A 20824-nucleotide genomic window follows, 5' to 3' on the forward strand; every position below is an offset into this window, starting at 1 on the left:
TATTAGAGAATACCGAGTACACAAATGCATACATTTTTCAATTTTTGTGAACCGCCCAGAGAGCTTCAGCTATTGGGCGGTATAGAAATGAAATAAATAAATAAAATAAATAAATAAATACAAAGCCAATGTGGTGTAGTGGCTAGAGTGTTGGACTGGAAGTCGGGAGATCCGGGTTCTAGTCCCCACTTGGCCATGGAAGCTCACTGGGTGACTTTGGGCCAGTCACAGGCTCTCAGCCCAACCCATCTCACTGGGTTGTTGTTGTGAGGATAAAATGGAGAGGAAAAAGATTATGTACGCCACTTTGGGTTACCTGGTGGAAAATAAGGCAGGATATAAATGCAACAAACAAATAAATAAATAATGCAGAGTCATGCACATCCCAGGTCACAGCAAAGAAGCAATCTGAAGGTTTGTTGGAGGTTGTTGTTGTGTGGATAAAATGGAGAGGAGGAGGGTAATGTACACTGCCTTGGGTTCCTTGCAAGAGGAAAAAAAGTGGGATATAAATGTAATAAAATATATATAAATAAATAAATGCATTAGAGGAAGTGGTGTTTTTAAATGTTAGGCTGGCGAAGGCTTTTATGGGCTTTTGCAAAAATGTGCATATTTGGAAAAATTGCACACAGATGTGTACATTAGCAGAAAATGCATACACAAATTTGTATGGACATTCATGTGGACTTTTAAACAAAAAAATCACAAGCTGATACGGGAACGAGATAGAATGAACCTCTGCTTCACAAAATAATGGAAGTGTAGCATGCGAAAGAGACAGATTTGTCAATTCCTATTAACTTCTAAGATGTCCTTATATTCCTTTATTGCAATTGCGAGCCAAAGAGGTGGTAAAGGTGATCCCTGTTCATGCCCTTTCTTAGTTTTAATGGTTCATGGTTATCTTTAACAGAAGTCTAATGACAGGCCTCCTATACCATTGAACCCAAATGGAAAAATAATCTCCCAGTGCAAAGTCATGAAGTGCCATGTTTAAATATAATGGACCCACTCGGTTGATCTAAAGAAAGAGTGCAAAATTGTGCTTATTTGCATAGTTCTGGTTCTCTTACACAAGGGGAGGAACAAGGAATATTGCAGAGCTCTGAAATCTTACCCCTGGAACATGAGAAATCCTATTCAGCTAGCTATCATATCCAGCTTTCTCAGGTCTCACCAGGCAATGCCATATGGACTAGAAACTTGTTTTTCTTTTTCCTATGTTTGTTAGATGGAACATCGTTTAAGCACCCATTTGGCAGTTTTGGGAAACAGGTTGCTGAGCTAGATTGGCCTTTGGCCTGATGGAGCAGGTTTCTTCCTATGTTCTTAAATGGGTTTATGGAACCACAGTGTCTGTATTGCCTTGCTTTGCTTTTCAGGTCCCCAGTGGACTCATGTTCTGTTTACCTGGAAATCAGAAGACGGTTTGAAAGTCTATGTCAATGGGACTTTAAACACCACTGATCCCAATGGGACAGTTTTCTACAGCTACGCTGACTCTAGTTCAAATCTGTTGATGGGATCAGAAGGCGACCAGGCCAAGCGTTATGTGAATGGGGCATTCGATGAATTTGTCATATGGGAAAGAGTGCTCACGCCTCATGAGGTTGAGCAGTACTTTACAGCTGCTGTAGGTAAGTGGAAAGGTTGCCATTCGCATGCAGCCTGAAAGAGGATGCCCTCCAAAATCCTCTGCGATATTGCAAAAGTTTGCAAACTCTGGATAAGGCGAGAACCATGGTTCGTGTTGACTATAGATAGTTGTTGTTATAGATACAACACTAAGTCTTAAGGATGGCAAGGGATGATTGATCCTCCGGCTTGGAAAGAGAAACTGTCCCTGTTGATCACATAATGGTTGGAGATCCTATCCATGCTTTTCACTCATGAGACAGGGAAGACAAGGAGCTTCCTAAAACCAAATCAGACTATTTGTCTATGTACCCCAGTACTGTATGTTTGGTTTGGCAATGGCTCTCCAGGTTTTTGGGCTAAGAGAGGTGCTTCCCATTACTTGCTTTCTGAGGGCCTTTTAAATGGAGATGCTGGAGATTAAACCTAGGACGTTCTGCAAGCAAAACATATGCCCTACTATTGAGCTAAGGTCCCACCCTTAAGACTAGGGGTGCAGACAGTGCAGGCTGGTGGCTTCAATGTCAGTGGGACTGGGAATCTGCTCTGGGTTTCAATCAGAACCAGCCAGAACTCTAAAGGAGCTATCCAAGGTGCTGAGCCCATTTTGGGGATAGGGTTTAGTGGTCCTTCTCCGGGAGCCCCCGCCAAAGGAAGTGAAGTGGGTGGCTACTAAGAAGAGGGCCTTTTCTGCTGTGGCACCCTGGTTGTGGAATGAGCTCCCCCGAGAGGCTCACCTGGCACCTACATTATGCTCTTTTCAGCACCAGGTGAAGACCGTCTACTTTTCCCAGGCATGTTTGTCTTCCAGTCTCCGTCATTTTATACCTGTTACTGTATTTTAAATCTACAAAGTAAGTAGCACATGGCTCCTAATCATGATGGCTATATGCTGTCTCCAGTGCCAGAGGCGGTATACCTCTGTATACCAATTGCTGAAGAACATGGGGCGGGGGGGGAAGGGTGCTATTGCACTCGTGTCCTACTTATGGGCTCCCCATAGGCAGCCAGCTGGCCACTGTAGGAACGGAAAGCTGGACGAGATGGACCCTTGGTCTGATCCAGCATGGCTCTTCTTATGTTCTTATGCAGGTTAGGACCACAGCAGGAGGCAAAAGCTGAAAGCCCCCCACCCCTTCAGTCCCTATTGTGCCTGCTTTTGACTTTTGCGCCTGCCCTTTACTTTTTCCGTTTTTCAAAAGCTATTCTCACCGTTGGCTCTTGTGTGAATGGTATCTCATCTCGGTTGGTCCTGATTTGTAAACAGTGGTGCTGAGGGCGCCAGTGTTAGTCTGCATTTGGAGCAGGGCCCCATTTGAAGAGCTTAATGGCTTGCAGGGGAGGACGCACCCTTGAAGGTACTGCTGTATCCAAGATACCTCGACAGCACGGACCAGCTGTTCATTTGTCAAGTTAAGCACTCTGGGTAGGGCTAGTCCTCACACACGCACAAACTGGCAGATCTTTCCATTGGGGGATGATATTTACAGGACTTTGCCAGGTTCTACTGTGGTTTGTGTGCAAAGGAATAATTCATATATAATTTTTTTTGTTTTGTTTCTAGGTGACCAGTCTTTGTTTTCTTCAACAGCTCCATGGGGACATCAGGCAACAGCAACTCTTCCAATGGTAGGTAGATTCCCAGCACTCTTTTGTTTTAATTGCTCTCTGTTTATGATGGAAAAAGAATTCTATCATTCCAAGGATCCAAACAACTTTTAAAAATAATACTCCTAATGACTTGGCATGGATTCTGCTGGAGCCCTTCATGGGCCCCTGAAAACCCACCTCTGATGGTAGGGGAACCCTCCAGAACAGTGTAAAATACTGGGGGCGGTAGACATTTCTCAGAGTCACCAGTTTTGTTTCTGTAAAATGGGTATCTGCTGCTTTGTGGGGGCAAATGTGTGGTTTGGCATTTTGGACTCAAACCCAACCTCTGCCCTTCATTCTGTTTCTTGAGGAAGTCACTTGTTCTTTGTGACTAGGAAGGCCCCCATGGCAGCCATTTTTTGGTGGTGCCAAAGTCAGATTCCCAGCTTTCCAGATGTGCCCATGAACCCTAAAAAGTTGTCTAATGCTAGTGTAATATGATGTGGAGTGACTACAGCCAGAGATGTATGAGATGGATGAATCAGCTGATTTGTTTTTGTGTCAGTTTTTCATGTATTCAGTTATAAGTCCGCTCCATCCAATTTCTGCATCAATATGTGGATTAAAAAAAAAAAAGTATGGAATTTTTAAAATTTATTTTTGTATGTAAATTTCCCTCTCATCGTCATCATCATCATTATTATTAATAATAACAATTCAATTTATAACCCACCTATATACGAATACTCCAGGCAACGCACAAAGTTAAAAACAATTTAACAAAAAGTCCAACAATAAAAACAACACAGCTTAAAAACAATCAACAAAGAGGAATGAGAGTTCTAAAAAGGGAGGGCCTGCTGGAATAACAGAGTCTTTAATTCCCACTTAAAAACCTTCAAAGAGGTCCGCAGGCGCATTTCAACAGGCAGGTCATTCCACAACTGAGGGGCGGCAAAAAGGAAAAGGTCCTCTTGCATGTGGCTCCTAATCTCACATTAGGCAGCTGCTGCAGGAAACTCTCAGAGGAGCTTAGGGGGCGGACTGGGATGTAGGGGAGAAGGCGCTCCCTAAGGTAACTTGCCAGGAGCAGGGTCAGGTCAAGAAGCACCCCCAAGCTACAAACTTGCTCCTTCATATGCATTTTTGTATGCAAATTTTCCTCTGATACACATTTTTGTATGCAACTTTCCCTAACATACACACTTTTCTTTGCAATTGTTGAGCTGAGGACTGCACTGAAAAAATGGGGGGAAATGGCCATTCCAAAGGACAGCAATATCCCAAGCCGCATAGTAGTCCGAGAAGACCAAATTAGGTTGCTTTGCTTTAAAAAAAAAAGTGGACCAAATTCAATTCTTGCCCATTTTCAGCTGCAGCTAAAGCGGGAATAAGAAACAGGTTAATGCCCTTCCTGAAATGAGTGCAAAGTGTAAATTTTGTTTTGAAATTACACACCAGCGGGTAAAGCTGAGCCCATAGAAAAGACCAAAACCTCAAAATTGTTTTTGTGCTGTTTCAGTTACGAATGGTTTATTGAAGCACTTTGCTCAATACCGAGACAATAGAGAGAAAGAAATAATAAGGAAATAGAACAAATAAAGAACAAAGTAAAGACCCAATACTAGTACAGTAGATAAAGAAACAATGATAATAAAAATTGGGTAGGAATAAAGGAGTAATGCAGTATATAGGGGCCGTGAAGAATTCAGTCGAATGAAGTCAAGACCTACTTCATATTGATGTGGTTCGCACAACACACCCTCACTGTGGGTTATTTAACCCATGATGGGCTGCGGTGCCTGCAGGCACCAGTTTGCGTGCGCAAAGCTCAATTGGGGATTGTCGTATCATCCGAACCCAGCCATCGGGGGTTATGTGAAGGTTAAACATTAGTCCTTGCATAACCCTCAGCTTGTTGTAGGGTTATGCGCAGGTCATTTAACCCTCGCATAACCCCCGATGGCTGGGTTCAGACAATACGGCAACCCTCAATTGGGCATTGCATATGCAAAATGGTTCCTGCAGGCACTGCAGTTCATCGTGGGTTAAATAACCCATGGTGATCCACAGTGGCATTTATCATTGTTGCCAATGGCATTTATCATTAAAATCTTAAAGATGAAAGAATTTAGTTTTTTGGGAACATGCTGCAGTGAGGAGAATTGAACCTCTAGGATCGTAGGAAGCTGCCTTATACTGAGCCAGACCCTTGGTCCATCTAGCCCAGTATTGTTTACGCTGACTGGCAGCGGCTCTCCAGGGTTTCAGGCAGGAGTTTTTCCAGCCTTTCCTGGTGATGCTGGGGATCGAACCCAGCACCTTCTGCATGCAAAGCAGGTACTCTCCCACTGAGTCACAGCCTCTCTCCTGTTCGAGATTAATCTCAGCTCTGTAGAGAAATTCATCCACCTACATAATTGCCTTTTTTTTCTTTAATAAGAGAAGCAAACATAATCTGAATCGAGGTTTTTCGTTTTACCTCCTCACACAAACACGTTTGTTGCTGGGGTGAATGTTCCGGCCTCTTCCCCTTCCCCCTGGGAAGTCAACTCCCACACAGCAGGTCTCAAAATGAATAAGAAAAAACTAATGGGTTTTTGACGTTGCTGTTATCAGGCATGTTTAGCCAGAATGAGAAGGAAAGCAATTTTCACTCAGTATATAGGCAAAATGTTGACTTTCCTTTAAAACCTCTTTCATGTACTGCCAGTTGTCAGGAACATTTTATCGTGGTAAGCTGCAGCCCCTGGCCAAGTGCTGAATCCGGTGTGGAAAAATCTTCTAACTGTGCCACCATGCGTTCAGGGTGCAAGTAGAGATGTATAGATTTTTAAAAATCCATTCTGTCTGTGTTTGGTGGATTGTCAGGTGCCTTTTGTTCTGTTGTCCGCTCATTGGTGGAATCTTTTCCCCCCCAGTTTCCTGAATTTGCACAAATTCACATTCATTAATTTGTGGTGGTGCCCAGGGAACTTTTTCAAAATGTCCAATGTGCCCATGGGCCCAAAAAGGTTGGAGACCCCTAAGACAAACCTTGGTCTGATTCAGCAGCATTGGCAACCTAACTGCCATTTTGTTTCCCAGATGAAGCTTTTTCATGCCAGGATATTGTGGGGAGAAAATGACAGCTGCCACGTAATACATATAGTGGAGAATGTTCAGTGTATATTTGGCAAATGTCCCCCTTTTTATGATGAAATAAAATTTATCAGAAAATTTCTTAGAATACTCTTTTCTGAGAAATTTTAGCTCAGTTCTAGGGAACTTGAACTCTAAATTTAGCAAGGGCTAGACAATAGATTATGGGGTCATGGTGGCTTAATGGGGCCGCGGTGGCTTAGTGGTTAAGACGCTGAACTGCAGACCGGAAGGTTGGCAGGACAGCAGTTTGAGACCCGAGTACTGTGTGACGGAGTGAGCTCCCGTCTTCAGTCCCAGCTTCTGCCAACCTAGCAGTTCAAAAGCAAGAAATTGCAAGTAGATAAATAGGTACCGCCTCGGTGGGAAAGGTAACAGCGTTCCGTGCACCTCGGTGTTCAGTCATGCCGGCCACATGACCACAGAAGCGTCTTCGGACAGTGCTGGCTCTTCGGCTTAGAAATGAAGATAAGCACCACACCCTAGAGTCAGACACGACTGGTTGGGGACACCTTTTTAGACAATAGAGGGAAGGGAAGGAGACAGGCGAGGTCATATGGGATAAAATGTGAATGGAAGCAGTGATGCATACTAACAGTGCAATGCTACATGTATTGACCCAGAAGTAAGGCCCCTGGAGTTCAATGGGCATTACTCCCATGTAGTAGGTAGAGGATTGCAGCCCCAGGCATTCTTTCAGTTGGGTGTGAGGACTAAGAGGTTAAGTTGAAAGACTTCATGGAAGAGCTGTGCTTGAGGAGAGAGTTGAAGGAAGTAAAAGAGGTAACACCAAGCAGGCATTTTGGGAGAGAGTATAAGGGCCACAAAGCCTGGGTTCGCACAACATGCAAACCCGCACTCTGTGGTTGAGTGTGGGCTGTTTGTTGAACTGTGGATTGTTTGTTGAATTGTGGGTTAGCATGTTGTCTGAACCCAGGACATTTTCTGCAGGGTGGCTTGTGAACCATGTAGTGTGGCTTGTTTTTCTCAAACAAGGTACCTTGAGAACCCATGGGTTTGTTGTTGGGTTGTTCAGGTGGTTAACAAGCCGCACTGCATGGTTAACAAACCACCCTGAAGAAAATGTTCTGGGTTCAGAGAACACACTAACCCACAGTTCAACAAACAACCCAAAGTTCAACTCAACCACTGAGTGTGGGTTAGCATGTTGTATGAACAGCCCCTACAGGGTGGTAAGGGAGAAAGGAAGCAGTCCTCTTAAGGAGGGAAGAGACTTGCAAGTGGTTGAAGGTGGTAGAATTGGAGCCACAGAGATTGCTGGCAAGGGGATAATGGGAAATTGGGGGCCATATAGATAGCACAGCATGGCTGTGGAGAGTTTTCACAGTAAAGATTAAGAACTTGTCCTAGATATGATAAACAAAAGAGAGGGATTGTTTTGGCAGTGGAGTTTTGGACAGAGCAAAAAAAGGACTCAGGTGCAAGAACAGCCAACCAGAGAGGAGGCTGCAGTGGTAAACCAACTCACGAACATTCATTGAGTTATCCCCATATTCAATTGTATCCTTGTGTTTTTAATCTGGAAGACACTTTGGGAGCCCCTTCAAGGAAGCTGAAAGGCAAAACATTCATTTTTCTAAAAAATAAAATTTCCAGTAAATTCATCTCTTTGAGGTTCTGCTGTAAGGGCAGACAGTTGCTGCATCTATCTGTTTTGGGACATAACATTTAGAAGAGGAGTGGGCAACTTGTTGCCCTCCAGATGTTTTGGCCTACAACTCCCGTCAGCCCTTGCCAGCATAGCCAATGGTGAGGAATGATGGGAGTTGTAAGCCAAAACATCAGGAGGGCCACAAATTGCCCACCCCAGATTCTGAAGGCCATGTGATGATCAAAGTGACCATTTCTTTCAATGATTAGGAAGGTGAGGAACAAGAAGTGTCAATAATTTTTTGCGTCTGTCCTTCAGTTGTCTAGCAATGCCTACCAGCCCATCATAACCAACCTTACGAAGGAGAGAGGAAACTTCCAACACACAGGCACCATGACGGAGTATCTGGAAAACATTTTACAAGCCTTACCGAATGAATCTATTACGGCAAATAGTGCCTTCAACCTCAGTGAGGTAAATTTTCTTCACCTGTTAATCAGTGTACTGAAGTACTTTATCAATTTACAGAGGCAATTTGTCTTCGCCTGTCAATCAGCATACTGAGGTAATTTAGCAATTGACTGAGATAAACGTATTTCATCTGTTAGTCAATTTACTGAGGTAAATTTCCCCTTCACTTGTTAGTCAATGTGCTAAGGTAATTCCTTTCATATCTTAATCAAACAAGGCTGTTTGTAGAGCTGGCCATGAGGACCTAGGTTTGTGGATTGAGAAAAAATATCATGGGGATGAAATGACAAGTGGTGGGCTTGTCTGGTGGTAAATAAATTATTGGCTACTCCAGCAGGTGCATTGGTATTCGGGTGGGCATGAATAGTGGGTAGGAACTTGCTCCCTGCCACCCATGCATTCACTAAAAGATCAGGCCAAACTTTTATTGCATATGGCCAAAGGCTTTTCCCAAAATTCACAATGCAGTCCCAAATATGTGACAGCAACAGATCACATTTGCAAATACAATGACTGAAAATGATATATCTATAAAACACAGTATTAAAAATGCAATAATTAATACAATTATGATCAAATCACAGCATCACCACAGGAGTTTAAAGCACTCTCTGATAGCACTTTTGCATGGATCCTTCTAAAAGCCATTGCAAAAAGCGCCTGCTTATACATCTCATAAACGTCAAGAACTGACCATAAATACTACCGTATCTTTTCTGAGATAGTTTTTGAGCGTAATCCCAATAAGACAGTATCTGGAAACTTAAAAGAAGATTCTTGAGAACATAATGAAAAGAAGTGATGTTCTATCTCAGCGATGCTGGAAAAAAAATATACTGGGCCTGAGCAATTCAGAGATATCAGTCATTATCATCTGAAAATAGATAGCTGTAAATCATGGGTGCACAACCTGCAGCCTGCGGGGGCGGGGGCACACATATGCGGCCCTCCAAGGCCTTTACTGTGGCCCAAGGGTGCCCTGAGTCCCTGCCAAATTCCCCCCAACAATTTCCTGCTGCCTGTGCTCTCCACTACCACCCACAGAGCTCCTCATACAGATGCCTCTTTTCCTGTTGCTGCCAGCAGCTGTGTGTGTGTGTGTGTGTGTGTGTGTGTGTATATATATATATGTGGTGTCTGCAGGGATGAGTTTAAGTGCCTTGAGATGTCTGACAGCTCTGATTTTGAATCCAAGTTGGAGCAGCAGCTAGGTTAGAGGCCGGGGGAGGTACTTTTTTTAGTGAGCCAAAACTCTGGAAGAGAGTCTTCTCAAGACCTTGACCAACAGATGGCCCAGACTGAGTCCTTGCCCCCTCCCTCCACTGTGAGAACTCACATTTCCGAGGAGGAGGAACAACAGGGGAGTGACTTGAAAGATGCTAGGGCATGACACAAACAAAGCGGGAAAAGTTAGGGAGAGGAGAGGGCTCAGATGCTCCGCCTGGATAGCCACTCTTGGAAGCCAGCGTAGGAGGGAGCCACCCTAAGGGAAGCATCCCTGCGAAGCTAGCTTGGCCAGGAGGTTCATACCCCAAATAGCTGGCAATGTTCTCTCCCTCTGGTTCGTCTCCTCTGCTTAGAGATCATTGATTCGGTGTTTACAGCCTGGGGGCAGCTTGAGAGTTTTCCTTGAATCTGCATTTGTACAGAGACTAGGCTCTAGCAAAATAAAGTCATATTAGCCTGAAGCGTTGTCTATTGTGGTGTTGATTGTGAAGGGGAAGGCCAATCCAATATCTGACAGTGTCTGACCCCCGACGAGCTAGCATCACACACAGCAATTGGAGCCAAAAAGGTTCTCTCCAACCCCCCCACAAAGGCTTGCCTGAGCTTGGGAAAAGTAAGGTTAACCAAACAAGAGGATCTATAGTGGTCATTTTTATACATCTCCCCCCCCCCCCCCGCACACACACACATACCACCTAAAAGAGAAACTCTATGTGTGTGGAGGGAAATGGTTTCCATCCAATCTGTGAAGATATGGGAGTGGCCCTAGCATAGGGGTGGGGAAGCTCAGGCCCAGGGGCCAAATTCAGCCCTCTTAAGATCCCAGTTTGGCCCTCCAGGTTCCCCAGATGGCCCCACCCCTTCTACTGGCCCCACCCCTTTCCCCCCAGCCACCAATTGTTTAGTGGTTTCCCGGTTTTTGTGCAGTTCTCCCCCTGTCCCCTCATTCCAAAAGGTTGAAATGCTTCTCCTAAAGCTTAGTTCCAGGCAGTAAAAGCTTTAAACTGAAATATGCTAGATGTCAGGATTGAATCTGAGCATGTGGAGATGTCTGGCAGCTCAGATTTGGAATCAGAATGGGAACAGCAAGAACAAAAGGAGGCACCCTCCCTAGTGGGCCTGCTGGCAACTTCTCTAACTTCCACTTCATCTCCTCTATTGATATTCATAGATGTGTGGATTAGCTGGTTCTATGCAGTCTGAGAGTTACCCAGAATCTGCATTTGTAAATAAGTTAGTTGTTTACTAATGAAGTGGTGTTGGCCTGAAGCTCTGTTTCCTGGAGTGTGTAGATTGTGAGGGGGGGCGGAATGCAGCCCTCAAGCTCCCCACAGGAATGCAGCTCTCAAGCACTTCTCCAGAATGGAAATCGGCCCCAGGCTGAAGGAGGCTCAACACCCTGGGCTAGGCCATGAAGGCTTTGCTGGCTGGGGCTGGTAGCTGTGGAGAAGCAGGGGGAAGCATGTTCTTCTCAATGAGGTCTTACTGTCACATTCCTTTGTCTGGGCAAGAACTTCTAAGCCAGACTAGCTTCATAGGGATGCCTCTCCCTTAGGGTGGCTCCTTCTTATGTTGGCTTCCACGAGTGGTCAACCTGGGCATCTGAGCCCTGCCCCTAACTTTTCCCGCTTTGCTCTGCGATGGACCCTAGCATCCTTCAAGTCATGCCCCTCCTCCTCCTCCTCCCCCTCCTCTGAAACCCGGGTTCTCATGGTGGAGGAATGGGGGAGCCATTCAGGCTGGGCCATCTGTGTGTCAAGGTCTTGGGAAGAAAGTCTCATTGTATCTGGGCTCACTAGGGAGGGTGCCTCCCTCTGTTCTGGCTGTTCCCATTCTGATTCCAAATCTGAGCTGCCAGACATCTCCACATGCTCAGATTCATTCCTGACACTTACCCCCTTTGGGCTGTGAGAGAGCCCAGTGACCCTCACGGGTCATTTCCCTCTTTTAATTTGGACAGCATTTCTGCTGACTTCTGTGGATTTTCCATATCAGTCCTGTTATCTGGCTGAGCTGAATGGCTCTCGCTATCTGCCCTTCCTTTTTTCTTTGTGCATTACAGTCAGCATTGCCTGGAGGATTTCAGATAGCTGGGGTCAAGGAGTCACTTTCTGCTAACAAAACTTTGGCATTGATTTTGTAGCGGCAGGAGGATTATTCCTCTTTTTAATGCCGGCCAGAATGATGGCTGTGACTTTAATCGGCTGTGATTTTGATAGCGATTGTGCTGCTAAACCCATGGGTTATGGCAGCAGAGATACAGATTAGTGGCTCAGACAAAAGGAAAAGTAATAGAATATTAGTCCCAATTTCCATTTTTATATGAAACGTATACCAGGTTCATGGTCTAGGGTGCCTAGGAGGGGCCAAGGTAGACTAAAAAAGCAAAAGACCAATTTGGGGGAGGGTGGAAATCAGAAATCGTACAGATCTCCATCAGTTGTTTAACTTGAATTATAACCCGGTTCTTGTGCAAATTGAATCAGAATGCTGGGATACACTGGGTGGTATCCAATGTTAATCCTATGTAGAGTGGAACCATTGAAATGACTGAGACTTAAATTAGTCACAACTAACTTAAGTCCCATTCATTTCAATGGGTCTATTCTATGTAGGACTAATATTGGATACCACCCACTGATATTGACAAGGCCTGTAAGAATATCAGCAGTTAAATTGTCAATGATGTCTGTACTATTATTTCTCTTTTGTAATAAACCTTTGTTTGGGCCTATATCCTCTTTAAAAAAATACTGGGAAATTTTGATTTCTTTGTCTGGGGAAGTAAGAAGGAATAAGTCGGTGGTAAAACATTACAAAACAGTGCAGAAAAGGGCAACTGAAATGATCAAGGGGTTGGAGCATCTCTCCTATGAGGGAAGGTTACAACAGCTGGGATTGTTTAGCTTGGAAAAAAGGAGGGTAAGGGGAGACATGACAGAGGTCCACAAAATTATGTATGGTGTGGAGAATGTGGATAGGGAGGGATTTTTCTCCCTCTCTCATAATACTAGAATCCAATAGGGTCCTCCCGTGAAACTGATTGGTGGGAGATTCAGGACAGATGAAAGGAAGGGCTTCTTCACACAGCGCAGAGTTGAACTATGGAATTCGCTACCGCAGGAAGGAGTGATGGCCACTAATTTGGATGGCTTTAAAAGGGCGTTGGACAAATTCCTGGAGGAAAGGCTATCAATGGCTACTAGTCCTGATGGCTATGTGCTACCTCCAGTACCAGAGGCAGTGAGCCTATGTGCATCAGTTGCTGGGGAACACGGGCGGGAAGGTGCTGTTGCACTTGTGTCCTGCTTGTGGGTTTCTTGTGGGCAGCTGGTTGGCCACTGTGTGAACAGAATGCTGGGCTAGATGGACCCTTGGTCTGATCCAGCAGGGCTCTTCTTATGTTCTTAGCATGACAGAAGGAGGGTTTTGCAGTACCAGATGTGAAGATTTTTGGTGAGATTGTTGCTTGGATTGCTTGGCTAGTTCACTAGTCCCATTTGGAGTGTTCTATGGAAGGAGTGTTGAACCTCTTTCAGTCCGAGGGCCAAATTCAGTTTCAGAGAAACTCTTGGGGGCCACATTCCAGTGGTGGATGGGACCAAAGTTAAAAGGGGCAAATACCAGCACATTTTAGCCTGAAGCTTTTATTGCCGGTCACTAAACCTTAGGCGAGGCATTCCGCCGCATTCAACCTTTTAGAATGAGCAAAAAAACCCCATGCAAAACTTGAAAACCACCAAATGGTCGGCGGTCGGGAAGGAAAATGGGTGGGACTAGGGGAAGGAGTCATGGCCATCTGGTGAACTCTGGAGGGCTGGACTGGGACCCCAGCTGGGGGAAATTTGGCCCACGGACCTGAAGTTCAACACCCCTGTTCTAAGGCATGATATTGCTTCTAACAAGAATTATTCCCAACACTGGGTAGTCACCAATGTAAACCCTACTTAGAGTAGACCCATGGAAATGAATAGTCCCATTCATTCCCATGGATCTACTCTAAGTAGGGCTAACATTGGATACTACCTAGTGTTGGCACGGTTATGGTACCCCAACAAAGAACAAACATGTACAGTAATAGTACATTCATTCACTTGAGCTTTCTTTTAAATGCCAGTTCCCGCCTGCCCCCACAATACAGTTTGAGACCCTAGCATGGGGGGAAGGGGCTTTCACCCTTTGCCCCCACTTGGGCTTAATCTGGATCAATCTGCTCCAGCTGTCCTGCATTGGATAGGCATCGTCCTCCAAGTTTGGAAGCTGATGTCTATCTCCATAGGATTGTGCCCTAAAAACACAATGAAAAACACAACAATAAAAGAAAAAAAAAGCAACGCCAGCCAATTTTGGACACCCCCCCAGCAACAAAGCAGTTTCAATGCCAAAGGCCTGCCTGAATACAAAGAGGCCTTGTCTGCCTGAGGAAGTACAACAGAGAGGGGGCCAAGCTAGCCTCCTTCAGCAGGGAGTTCCAGAGCTTGGCAGCAGCCACCCAGAAGGCCCTGTCTTGCAACCCCACCAAATGTGCCTCTGATGCCTTCTGGATGCGAAGTATGTGCCTCACGACTGAGCTACGGCCCTTCCTCTACTGAAAAATCTTTCGGTAGTAGAAATATAAACAAAGGGGATTGATTCAACGTTGGAATAGGGATAAATGCCAAGTTCTGCACCTAGGAAAAAGAAACCAAATGCACAGTTACAAGATGGGGAATACTTGGCTTAAAAATACTACAAGTGAGAAGGATCTTGGAATTGTTGTAGATCACAAGCTGAATATGAGCTAACAATGTGATGTCACTGCAAAAAAGGCAAATGTTATTTTGGGCTGCATTAATAGAAGTATAGCTTCCAAGTCCTGGGAAGTACTAGTTCCCCTCTACTCAGCATTGGTTAGGCCTCATCTTGAGTACTGTGTCCAGTTCTGGGCACCACACTTTATGAATGAAGGATGCAGGCAAGCCGGAGAGGGTTCAGAGGAGGGCAACAAAGATGATCAGGGGACTGGAAACAAAGCTCTATGAAGAGAGACTGAAAGAACTGGGCAGGCTTAGCCTTGAGAAGAGAAGACTGAGGGGAGATATGATAGTGCTCTTCAAGTACCTGAAAGCTTGTCACAGAGAGGAAGGCCAGGATCTCTTCTCGATCATCCCAGAATGCAGGACACAGAATAATGGGCTGAAGTTACAGGAAGCCAGATTCTGGCTGAACATCAGGAAAAACTTCCTGTTAAAGCAATACGACAATGGAACCAATTGCCTGGGGAAGTGCTGGGCTCTCCCACACTGGAGGATTCAAGATGAAGCTGGACAGCCATCTGTTGGGGATGCTTTTGAGTTAGATTCCTGCAGTGAGCAGGGGGTTGGACTCGATGGTCTTATAGGCCCCTTCCAACCCGGCTATTCTTTGATTTTATGATTCTATGAATGGGAAAGGAAACCATAACAGAGTCCCCTTCCTGTTGGTTTGTTGGAACAATTCCTGTGGATGTCTTAAGTGAGAGGACTACTCTTTTTTTTTTTTGATCTTGTAACAAACATTTTAAATAATAATAATAATAATAATATATATATATATATATTTTAAAGGACTGCAACCTCATTTATATTCTACAGGCATCTCTCGCCCTCCCTCCCCCAGACTTGGTCAATTTCATCCAATTCCTACCTGCGTGTTCAAGTATCTTGCGCAGGGGAATAAATGAATGCTAATGTAACTGGAGTTTTATTGTCCTGTTAGTGTCAACAAATATCCTATTGCTTTAAAATATTACCGTGCCATACCTAACGAGCTAGGCATCAGGCAAGGATGTCTGGCTGTGACATGCATGAATATGTGTCTATTATTTTAGAGTGACTATATACCCCTAGGGGAGCCCTGCTTCACATGCTGTTTCCTTGCAGGGTGCCCCGTGTGTGTGTTTTTGTGTGTGTGTGTGTGTGTGTGTGTGATGATGTTATAACGAAATAACCTGGGCATTATTTATTTGTAGGTTTTCTTTAAAGCAATCGAAGGTGTGCTTTCACTCCCTGGCTGGATTGATATATCACAGGTAATGCCTGAAGGCCTCGCTCCACCTTACATGCAGACACATGTCACTAACTACCCCTTTTCCCCCCACCACAAAACGTCATTTTAGGAGAGGAGAATTTTTAATGGAGACATGGTGGAAAGGGAGGGCTGCATCACCCTCTCCCTGGCCACAGCTTCTCAGTTCCAAATTGCCTCTCCTAAGATTTTTTTTCCCCATCTGAGGACTTGGAAACACGTATTTGCTCTCAGAGGTGATATGGAAGTTCTATTTGTACTATTTGATCAGTAATCACCCATTCTCTCTCTCTCTCTCTCTCTCTCTCTCACACACACACACACACACACACACACACACGCCTCTGGATGTTGCAACCTTCAAGTGATGAGCGTGTGTGTGTGTGTATTTGTGCCCACGATGTCAACCTTTGAACACAAAGCATTTTTTATCGAAGGCAGTTGACTGAGAGGTATCAAAGTGATGACAGATCAAGTGATATGATAGGTGGATTGGGCCTCAGGTTTAGGCAGTGTGTTCCCAGTTTGGAACCTTCTGTAAGGTGGGGCATGGGGGCGGGGGCTTGGAGCCTAGGCGCTTTTCTTCTGATGTCACTGGGGCATTGTGCTTTCCAAGAAAGCTAGTAACCTGGTCTTTGCTGCAGTGCAGTGCTAACACTAGAGATGACCAGTGGGTGGTACTGTAGCTGCCAGCATGGCAGGGATCAGGTGACACAAGGAACTGATAGGGTCCACCTCTGATTTTATAAAACTGGATGACTCCTCAGTCTGAGCAACTTGACTGGGCTTCTTGTTGACTGCCTATACATGTGTGTCTGACTGTCAAGCCATTGTTTTGCCTTCACGTCACCAGCTATGACCCCTTCAATGAGTGACGTTCATTTCTCAAGCCTGCCCCCTGCTTTGGACATGAGACTCACTCTGCGACTCCACCTGCTCACGATTGTGGCCCTTTTCTTCTTTTTCTTTGGTTTCCAGACAGCGCCCATCGCTGGAGGGTTAGCTGAAACAATTGACAGTGTGATGTTCCATGTGGCTCACAATCTGGGAGGGAGCCCATCAACCATAACTGTCGAAGGCACATCATCCGTGGCAGGTGAGGTCTATTTGGCACACGTGCCAGCACCTCTCTTGGAGACCAGAGTCTGGATAATCACAATATGACAGCTCCATGTCTGCAGCTTTTCACTTGCTGACACGCAGCAGGAAGCTTTCCTCCCCCCTTTTAATTGGATGCAGGGGAAGGCTGCATCTATAACAAAAGGGTTTAAACAATTAACACAGGAAAGGAAGCAAAATCAATCCATCCCGTTTGACTGAGTTATACATCAGGTCTCCCAAAGTGGATTTCTTATGGTCAATTTAGGGATGGACGAAAGTCCCTTACCTGTTCTCGAAGCTTGCTTCGCGGTGGGGGGGAGGCGCTTCGGTTCTCCCCCCGAAGTTCAGGCGAGGGGGGGGAGGCGCCCCATCCCTCGCCGGCGAAATTCAGGCCGGGTAGGAGCGCCCAGTCTACCCGGCCGCGAAAAAAAAAGTAAAACACACACACACCCGTGTGCTAGATTTCCAAAGTCAGCCGTGATAGGCTATGTAAATCGTCACATAGCCTATCAGGGGTGATTTTGAAAAAAGAAAAAAGAAAAGCGCGTACGCAAATGGCGGCTCCCATGGGGACCGCCATTTGCGTTCCTTATTTTGGCATGTCTAGTCTACGTAAAGATTTACGTAGACTATGGCGAAAATAAGGGAACGCTATTTGCGTTGCCCTTATTTTTGCCGTAGTCTACGTAAATCTTTACGTAGACTAGACGTGCCAAAATAAGGAACGCAAATGGCGGTCCCCATGGGAGCCGCCATTTGCGTACGCGCTTTTTTTTTGGCACGTCTAGTCTATGTAAAGATTTACATAGACTACGGCGAAAATAAGGGCAACGCAAATAGCGTTCCCTTATTTTCGCTGTAGTCTACGTAAATCTTTACGTGGACTAGACGTGCCAAAATAAGGAACGCAAATGGCGGTCCCCATGGGAGCCGCCATTTGCGTACGCGCTTTTTTTTTTGGCACGTCTAATCTATGTAAAGATTTACGTAGACTACGGCGAAAATAAGGGCAATGCAAATAGCGTTCCCTTATTTTCGCTGTAGTCTACGTAAATCTTTACGTGGACTAGACGTGCCAAAATAAGGAACGCAAATGGCGGTCCCCATGGGAGCCGCCATTTGCGTAGGCGCTTTTTTTTTTCTTTTTTCAAAGTCACCCGTGATAGGCTACGTGACGATTTACATAGCCTATCACGGCTGACTTTGGAAATCTAGCCATGATAGGCTACGTAAATCGTTACGTAGCCTATCACGGGTGTTTTTGTTTTTTGTTTTACTTTCCTTTTTTTTTTTGCAATGGCGGCGGCGGCAGCTGGTCGGGAGACCGGCCGCCGCCCCCACCGAACCGCCACCGAACCGCCACCGGGACCCGCCGCCGAGAGGGACATTCGCCGAAGGTAAGTCCCATCCGGGGGGGGTGGGGGGCCGGCGGAGAATTTCCCCAACACTTTCGGGGGGCCGAATGCATCGGCACTCGGCATCCCGAAGATTTGTGGAGAAATTCTCCGCCAACCCTAAATGTGTTTCGCACATTGATTGCAATTATCACTTGATGCCCAGCATTATGCAGCATCTATTGCATATTAGTCCTGGCTATTCCACGCCCTTTTGCAATATGCATAAATATATACAAAATGTTTAAAAAAACCTGTGCCAAGGTGCTATTCTGCACTGTGGAAAAATGAATTATGAAATCTGTAATTATTATTACTGGCTTATATCCAATATGATATTAATCTAACTTAAGTCCCATTCATTACATAAGGAGAGCCATGCTGGATCATTCAGACCAAGGGTCCATCTAGTCCAGCATTTGGTTCACACAGTGACCAACCAGCTGCCCACAGGAAACCCACAAGCAGGACATGAATGCAACAACACCCTCCTGCCCATGTTCCCCAGGAACTGGTGTACACAGGCATACTGCCTCTGATACTGGAGGTATCATATAGCCATCAGGACTAGTAGCCATTGATAGCCTTCTCCTCCATGAATTTGTCCAATCCACTTTTAAAGCCATCCAGATTGGTGGCCGGCCTCACTACATCTTTTGGAAGTGGATTTCAATGGGTTGGCTCTATTCAATGGATCTGTTCTAATTTCAGTGGGTCTACTCGAAGTAGGACTAACACTGGATACAATCAATGACGGTGATGATTGAGTAAGACTGTTCACACCTTACTCTCCCGTTGTGTCTCCTCACTTTTATACCCCTTCCTCTCTTTGTGCAAGGATCCCAAAAGATCCTCAGCTCTCCCTCTGGAATTTTGGTTTCCCCAGGAAGAGTTCATGCACTTCAGTTTGTTTATTTTTTTCAAACCTATCCTCATATCCAAAAGAGCCCAGAAAATGGGATTTGGCTGTGCCCATCAGTACCACATTTTGCACATTTCCCATGCTTGTGCAGAATATTGGAAGAGACCACAAGCTCTGGGCTGTGTATCATGATTGTATCATAATCTGGCAGCTGGGGCAAGATCCTGGTCTCTTTTCATTTGTTGTTGCTTATTCATTTATTTCATCTACCCTGTAATTCTGTTGAGTGATCCCCAAGGCAGCTTACAACAAATTGCAATGACAGAACTCAAAACAAACTGCTCTTGGCTGCTAAAAGACTGATACTACAATACAGGAAGGATAAAAGCTCACTGCCTATAATGCAATGGATTGAAGACTTAACAACAGTAGCAGCATTTGAAAGGGTGGGATATAGGCATCACTTGCGAATAGACTTATATTTGAATATCTAGTCTGTTTTTACTGAAGTTTATGTGTAATCTATTCTTCTCCCCCCCCCACCCCCGTTGTAATATTTGAAACTGTGGACTGTGGAGTATGTTGTTATATTTTCAGTTTTTTGGTTTTGTTATGTTTTGGTCTGCGGCCGCCATTCGCTTCCCCATTTAGGCCATGATAGGCTACATAAATACTTACGTAGCCTATCACAGCTAATGCAGGGACGCCATTTGCATCCCTGTGGAGGCCGTGATAGGCTACGTAAATATTTATGTAGCCTATCACGGCAAAAAGAGGGAATGCAAATGGCAGCCGTAGCCACCACCATTTGCATCCACAGGCTCCGCACACCTGCAAATGCACCCGGCCGGCAGCTCTGTGGAGTTGCTGGGTTAGGATTTTGGGAGGAGGCGCAGAGTGCCTCCCCCCCACTGCAAATCACCCCTTTGAAAAGGTAAGTGACTTTCGCACATCCCTACTTTCCAGCAGAGAGGTCAGCAGTGGGAAGCAAGCTCTTGGCAAACTGCTTCTTCTCTTGCTGGTTGATAGGGTCAGGCTGGTCTTCCCCTTGCTGTTACGCTCTTCCTGGAAGCTGATGTAGACTGGTCTAGTCACCCAGTGCCAGCTCATGGTTTTGGGGGGCCCTTGGGCAAGACACCCGCAGTGGGGCCCCTCGCTCAGTGTGTCCACCTTCTCACCACCCTTGTCCCCAGCTGCTCTCTCTCCTCCTCCTCTTTCTCGTCATTGCTCCCACCTGCTTGCTTGGCAGGCAGAGAGCCAGGGAGTAACTAGGCAGTGGCATCTCCTGCTCCTCCTCCTTCTCACCACCTCCATTGATTGGCCCGCAGAGAGAGGCAGGTGAGCAAGCAGGTTGCAAGGGTGAAGAGGAGGAGCAAGTCCAGGGGGGTCTTGCCAGTGGACCCCTGCTGCTGTGTGGGCCCAACCATGCCTGCCCTGACGCCAGCCCTATACTCACCCAAGTTTACCGCTGATCTTCCGAGCAGCTTTGTGACCAGACTGTCAGCAGACATACTGTGTGGGGCACCAAGGGGAGGCTTGGGGACCCAGTGGCTTCCAACCATGTGAATTGGTGCCTCCATGCAGGGCCTGGTGCAGGACCCTCACGATGTGTTTGTTTGCTGCAGGCTGTTTCGCCCAGCCTTCCCCAACCTGGTGCCCTCCAGATGTTTTGGACCTCAGCTCCCATCAGCCCCAGCCAGCATGACCAATGGCCAGGAATGTTGGGAGTTGTAGTCCAAA

General features: G+C 45.8%; 1 protein-coding gene across 2 annotated transcripts in view; it reads left to right on the plus strand.

The window, feature by feature from the left end:
* ADGRD1 (adhesion G protein-coupled receptor D1) overlaps positions 1-20824 on the plus strand; it is a 304783-nt gene that overhangs the window by 25191 nt on the left and 258768 nt on the right. For both annotated transcript variants that reach the window (XM_084820329.1, XM_084820331.1), the window contains 5 exons: positions 1386-1640; positions 3203-3267; positions 8303-8458; positions 15672-15731; positions 16706-16823. In XM_084820329.1, coding sequence (XP_084676455.1) covers positions 1386-1640; positions 3203-3267; positions 8303-8458; positions 15672-15731; positions 16706-16823 — 654 coding nt within the window. The remainder of the gene's footprint in view (positions 1-1385; positions 1641-3202; positions 3268-8302; positions 8459-15671; positions 15732-16705; positions 16824-20824) is intronic.

The sequence above is a fragment of the Heloderma suspectum genome, chromosome 13 (assembly GCF_057233095.1).
Source record: "Heloderma suspectum isolate Gila_16-S chromosome 13, 16-S_ref, whole genome shotgun sequence".
NCBI classification, from domain to species: domain Eukaryota; kingdom Metazoa; phylum Chordata; class Lepidosauria; order Squamata; family Helodermatidae; genus Heloderma; species Heloderma suspectum.